The sequence below is a fragment of the Lathyrus oleraceus genome, chromosome 4 (assembly GCF_024323335.1).
Source record: "Lathyrus oleraceus cultivar Zhongwan6 chromosome 4, CAAS_Psat_ZW6_1.0, whole genome shotgun sequence".
Lineage (NCBI taxonomy): Eukaryota > Viridiplantae > Streptophyta > Magnoliopsida > Fabales > Fabaceae > Lathyrus > Lathyrus oleraceus.
This window is the reverse complement of record NC_066582.1, coordinates 414,733,051-414,739,050: the sequence shown is the minus strand read 5'-3', so window position 1 is coordinate 414,739,050 and position 6,000 is coordinate 414,733,051. Positions and strand designations below refer to the sequence as shown.

Below are 6,000 nucleotides of genomic sequence, written 5' to 3'. Positions count from 1 at the left end.
ATTACTAGAGCTCATTTCACGACAAAAAACATAACATATTTACTTTTATTTTCAATACAACAGTCCTTTTGTTTTTAATAAAAGGGTTAAATAGGATTTTAATGAATAATCCTATCTTTCAGAATAGGCAAGTGACACAAACTAAATGCGCATAATTTTGAAAGAAAATTAACATCACTTAACCATCTAAGCATCTGAACTCAAAATACAGATCAATCAGCAAATATAAAATGCTATTTGTTTTCAACAAAAGGAAGTGTGTTAAAACATAGGACTTAAAAACCAAACATATATGGTTTGGAACTACAATGATGAAAGACTTGGTTAGCAAACATACAGATTCTGTATTTTAAAGACAGATTTACACCTAGGCCCCATCTGCCTCAATAAAGGGGTTTGCAATCTCATCTGTACCATCAGTTGGGGACACAAGCATCACAGCAGTTCCCCTGCAAACCTGCATTGGGACAAAAGCACTTCAGTTCCAAGAGTAACAATATGCCCAAAATAAAAGCCGAACAAAATTCAGACCAAATAATACTCAAGAAATTTATGTTCTAGAACAGATTAGATAGGAACGAAAGAAGCATACAATTAAGCCAAGACTTCTTGTCTGATCTGTAGTTTTCAGAGGATCATCAGGATCTGCAGCACAAAAATAAAATATATGGAGTTTAGTTACAAATTCAAATGGGCAATATTACAAAAAGAATAAGTTTGAATTACAAAATTGACTCGACGTGCGCTATCAAATTACTATCTTCTTACCTTTTCATAATCACCCTTTTGTGAGTACAAAGGGTGCTTATAGAAAGGGGAGGAGGTGGTATATTAAAATGAACAAGCTCAATCCAATTGACATGAAAGGCTTAGCAAGCACGTATGCAAGCATGCAAACTATTATGGATTTACACTGGCAAGGGTAAATTATTTCTGAAACCTAGTGATACAGAAAGGTGCATCATGTATCCTACAAACAATGTCAACTTTGGGAAAAAGCACATTACAACAGCTTTTATGCAGAAATGATTTTTCAAGCTTTTGAGAAAAGTACTAAACCTGTTTTGTTCCTCTATTCTTTGGAAAGTGTGTATAATTATGATATAATTTCTTAAAAACATTTCTTAAAATTAAAAGTCCTATCTTCTCTTTTAAATGGCACCTGCATCTGGCCTGAATCAGTGTTGTCGATGGCGGATGGTGGTCCATGGAGGAGAGCCAAAATCCTGCCATACCGACCACTTTGTGGCGCAGTTATGGCAGAAAAACCTGCAATATCGGTTGATATTTACCATTACAGCGAGCCCAAAAACCACCATGTATATCCGCCATAGCGGCCAAGGCGCCGCTATTTGATAACACTGGCCTGAATTAGATGAATTTTTCCTTAATTCCCCCTTAACCCTCAATCTCAGAAACCATCTTATTTCAGTGTTAAAGAAGATAAGGGCAGGAGCGACCGAGAATTCAAAAAGGTCAAATATATACAATTTACTTATTGAGTTACTAAATGCAAAACAAGATGGTGGTTCTATGTTGTATTTACCTCTCAGAAACTCAACAGCTTCATCCAGGACAAGGTTAAGTAACTGGTCGTATCCTTTTAGAGTACCTGTCACTGCAATTCAACAAATTGTGATATGTTAGACCCCTCATTAAGGTAGCTAAAATTGAGATTTTACGTAAAATTTGAAAGTGGAAATAAAATTTTAAATCATGGAATCATAACACTAATCATAAGATTATAGAAAATTCTAAAACTCATACATACGCATATAAAATAACATTACTAAGACAAACAAAACCTTAAATCACTTAAAAGAAAAACACTTGTGTGAACTTAAATTCGTAAGCATAGCTCACAAGCAAGATAATTAAAACCTTAAATCATACTTCAAATCCTTAAATAAATTTAAATTCATTCATAAGCTTAATCACATAAACATGTCAAAGATTGTAGATTATACGGATTCAACGACTAATAGGGGTGATTCCACATAAATAGGATTCTGCATATACTCTTAATCGCCAAGGGCATGCATAGTCGCAAAACTGTGAAATTTTATGATGAAGTTGGGACTTTAACTACCACGCCCCTCATTACGCAAGTAAACACTCTGATGAAAAACATAAGCAAGAAAAGTATAGGGGCTACAGGAAAATTTATAATAGTTAACAGCTAATTACTATAACAGACTGTTAAATTGGCAAGCAAGAGAGAACTAAAACAAGCAAGTCTGCTATGGATGAGCGGCTTTAATGTAGTTCGAAGGATAAGAATGGATTTGGATTTGAGCATGTAATGAGTGATTTGAGTAGTAGGGAGGTTGCAACTTACAAGCTATGAAACACGGACACCTAGAACACGACACCGACATGGCGACAACTCACAACTTTTGGTGTCGGTGCCCGACACAGACACGTCTTTTTTCAGAGGTCTAGGTGCTATAGAGCTTACAAAGTCCTTGAAGTGCTGTATTATTGGTCTATGTTCTATTTTCAGTTCATAATTCCTAATTCCTATCCAAACTTGACTAATAGACAAGACAAAATATCATATTACAAAAAAAGACAAGAATGAGTGAAGAAGAACACTGCCAAATTTCGGTGCCTATCAGAAAGATCAAATCCATAAAAAGAACCATAGCATGAAAACAAAAGAGAAGCCATAAACATGGAGTCAGTTTGGATATACGTCTTATATGTACTTGAATAAAAGGAAAAGTTGAAACGATCAAGCAATGACTACGAGTCTTCTAAATACTCGTTAAACAAATTGAAACTAATTTCTCCTACTCATCTGTTTTAGTCTTTTAGAAGATCACTCATAAATTCTCCATAAGCACCTATAAAAAAATATAAGGAGTATTCCATAAGTTAATAAACAAGTTTTTATCTCAAATTGAGAAGCCTTCATAAGCTAGAAGCCAAGCCAAATAGGGCAATTATTCCATCCTACAACAAATTTTAAGGGGAATGATATGCTCTCAAAGATGCAGGCATTAGTCTCCTCCGGTAAACTTCATCAATGAATTTTATGAAGACCACACTCACACTTCCAATATTCATCAAGAATACAGCAGCAACCACAACAACCAAACTTTACCCCACTAACCGGGGTCGGCTGGATCAACTTCCACCATAATGTTCTATCCAGGACAATACTTCTAACCAACTCGTTAATCTCGAGATCTTTTTTAATAACTTTTCATATAGTTTTTCTAGATCTTCCTCTACCTCTAATTGTTGACTTCTCTCCATCTGATCTATTCTCCTTATCACAGAATCTACTGGTTTTTTCTCTACATGTCCAAACCACCTAAGTCTATTTTCCAGTTTCCACCATCTTTTCTACTATAGGTAGTACCCCAACACTCTGCCATTTCTAATCTTACCCTGTCTAGTCTTACCTCATTAGAAAAGTGGAACCCTTCCCTTACAATGTGAAAGCCCAATTGTTTTAGAACATAAACTTCATAGAACACAGTTAACACACACAACACAAGGACTACCAACAATTTACATTTGTATAAAAACTCGCCCAATTCTAGATTTTCATTTGTATTAAAAGCAAATCAACACACGAACCACATTCCACAAACATTTCAATATCATTGAACAATACACTACAAATAAATAAAAAAACAGCAAACACAAAATCAGACAATCATTTTTCAACAAACTTCAACTCAAAATGAGTAGATTAACCTTGTCTACCACCAGTAAGCTTGACTTGGACTCCTTTATCAACGAATTTCGCCAAGTCCAGAACAGTTTCCTTCCTTCCAGACTGATATAAAAAAGAAAAAAAATTAGGTTTTTTCTTGGGTGTGTGATGTAAGATGCATATATCGAAAGGTAATTAGAATTTGGAAAAGAAACTCACCATGTCTGATTTCTTACGAGTCTCACTCGAACTCCTCAGCTGCTTGGAGAGGGAGAGAGAGGGAGGGGCGGTTTTGGGGACCTGAGGGTTTCAATAATTATATTCACGGTTATTATGTCATTTAATCAAATTCAATATATAAATTATTTGAATTTTTGACCCAAATAATCCAAATTTTTTATAAAAAAAATTTAAATAATTCGTTTTTTCAGATTATTTTTCAAAGTATCCAACTTTGAAGAGATGGCGTCAAATTAATTTTGTAACTTAGAGAGGTGGCGTCAAATTAATTTTGTAACTTAGAGAGGTGGCGCCAATTGGATTTACTAGTGCACATAGTGTTGTCAATCCAAATAGCGCATGTGTGTTAATTTATAAATGAGTTGTCAATTGGTCTGACACCTATGTGTGATTCGTAATTATTTTTTTGAAAAACAATGTATATTTTAGATAAAAGTCGAAATCGGATCAATTGATATTAATATTAATATGCGTTTACACAAAGACTAATGTCGTTGACCGGGATGACCTAACTGACCTCCGGGCCCACATACCCTAACTATCCGAACGCGTGGTCCTAACTCACGTTGATGATTCACCCCAGGTGTTTGAGTATCTGAGGACCCAGGAACATCACCACCACCTTCAAGAGATTGCCTGAGATATTCAAATAAATTCGCGTAGTCTTGTGTATGCAATAAAGCGCTACCGCCATAGTTGAATTTGTGACCCATGTCAGAGTAGTTGGTTGTGTTTGAGTTATTGGAGGACGGCCATGACGATTGAAGGGCGACATTGGTGTGAATGATGCACCGAGGAAAGGTTGAAATGATTGTTGTGGTGTTTGGTAGCCATATGGTTGTTGCATGTTTTGGTTTTGTGATGTTTGAGCTTCTTGGCTATAGTAAGAGGAGGGACGGTTGGTGTTAAATGATCGCTGAGTGTTTTGGCTAAGGCGACTATGGTAAGGTGATGTGTTGGGTGCATGGCGATGTTGGGTGTCTTGATGATGATCTACTTGTTAGTGGTGGGACGAGGTATGATCTTGGTATTGTGGTTGGGTGTTTGACATGTTAGAATCGTAGGCTTGTGTGTTTGTGGATCGGAAATTTTGATGGATAGGGGGTTGTGAGTAACCGGCCTGACAATATTGTTAGGGGTTAGATGTTGAACCTTTTTGTGTGTAAGTTACCTGGTGTGGGTCGTATAGGTACATATCCTCGGCGAAGAACTCAAATTCAATTGATTTGTACCAAGCCATATAATTACGATTTGGTTTTTGTTCAGTTGGCATCACAGCATCAGTTAAGACATGGTCTTATCGGTGCTTCCATTTTCGACACTCAGATCTAACAAAGATTTGCCAAGGGTTAAAGTTCCATTGGTCGTTAACTTTTTGTAGATGACATTCTCCGAGATTTGTCGTGGGATCTGGGATGTGTTGAAGCATGCCGAACTTCAATTTAACACGATCACTATGGTGCATCTCCACAGTGGTGAATCTTATGATCGGTGTGCATGTAGTCCAAACGGTTGCGTCTTGTTCGTTGATTTCATGGTCATGATCCAAGTTTAGATATGGACGCCAAATAAACTGAAATGTGAACATATATTAGATTATAAATTTGTTAGAAGAAATTAACAAATTATTATGAATTAATTAGGTTAATGGCAATACATTTGTTGGTCGAAGGTGATCCAAGAGATTGCGATACTAGGTAATATAGTAAATATATTATTTAGAGATAATAATCGGTAAAGTAAGTAAATATAATCCATTTTTAAGAACTTACTTTTGTGCGTACGGGAATGTGAATGGGTTGTGGTTGACGGGCGCATGGACGGTAGTCTGGACCAACCTCATGCTTGGAGCAAAACAGCACATCCAGAAAATGTAGATATGTCTTTGTGTGCATTTTTACATAAAGAGCTAAAAAGATAAGTCAAACAAGCGGACCCCCGACTGTAACTTATTATTCTATCTACATGTCGTAGTAAAGGTAAATACATAACATGCATACTAGAACCACTATCTTCGGGAAATAAAAATAAATCAATGAAAAGCACAATATAACACCTAGTTCTTATTATTCGAGCGTCTTCGGTAGAATTTT

At 36.0% G+C, this 6,000-nt stretch overlaps 1 protein-coding gene across 1 annotated transcript; it reads right to left on the bottom strand.

The window, feature by feature from the left end:
• Positions 1 to 224: 224 nt before the first annotated feature.
• Positions 225 to 4,017, bottom strand: LOC127075778 (sm-like protein LSM7). Its single transcript, XM_051017246.1, has 5 exons — positions 3,887 to 4,017; positions 3,709 to 3,790; positions 1,547 to 1,618; positions 593 to 645; positions 225 to 457 (listed from the first exon to the last, which is right to left on the bottom strand). The coding sequence occupies exons 1-5, from the start codon at positions 3,887 to 3,889 to the stop codon at positions 368 to 370; spliced, it is 300 nt and encodes a 99-aa protein (XP_050873203.1). The 5' UTR covers positions 3,890 to 4,017; the 3' UTR covers positions 225 to 367.
• Positions 4,018 to 6,000: the final 1,983 nt, after the last annotated feature.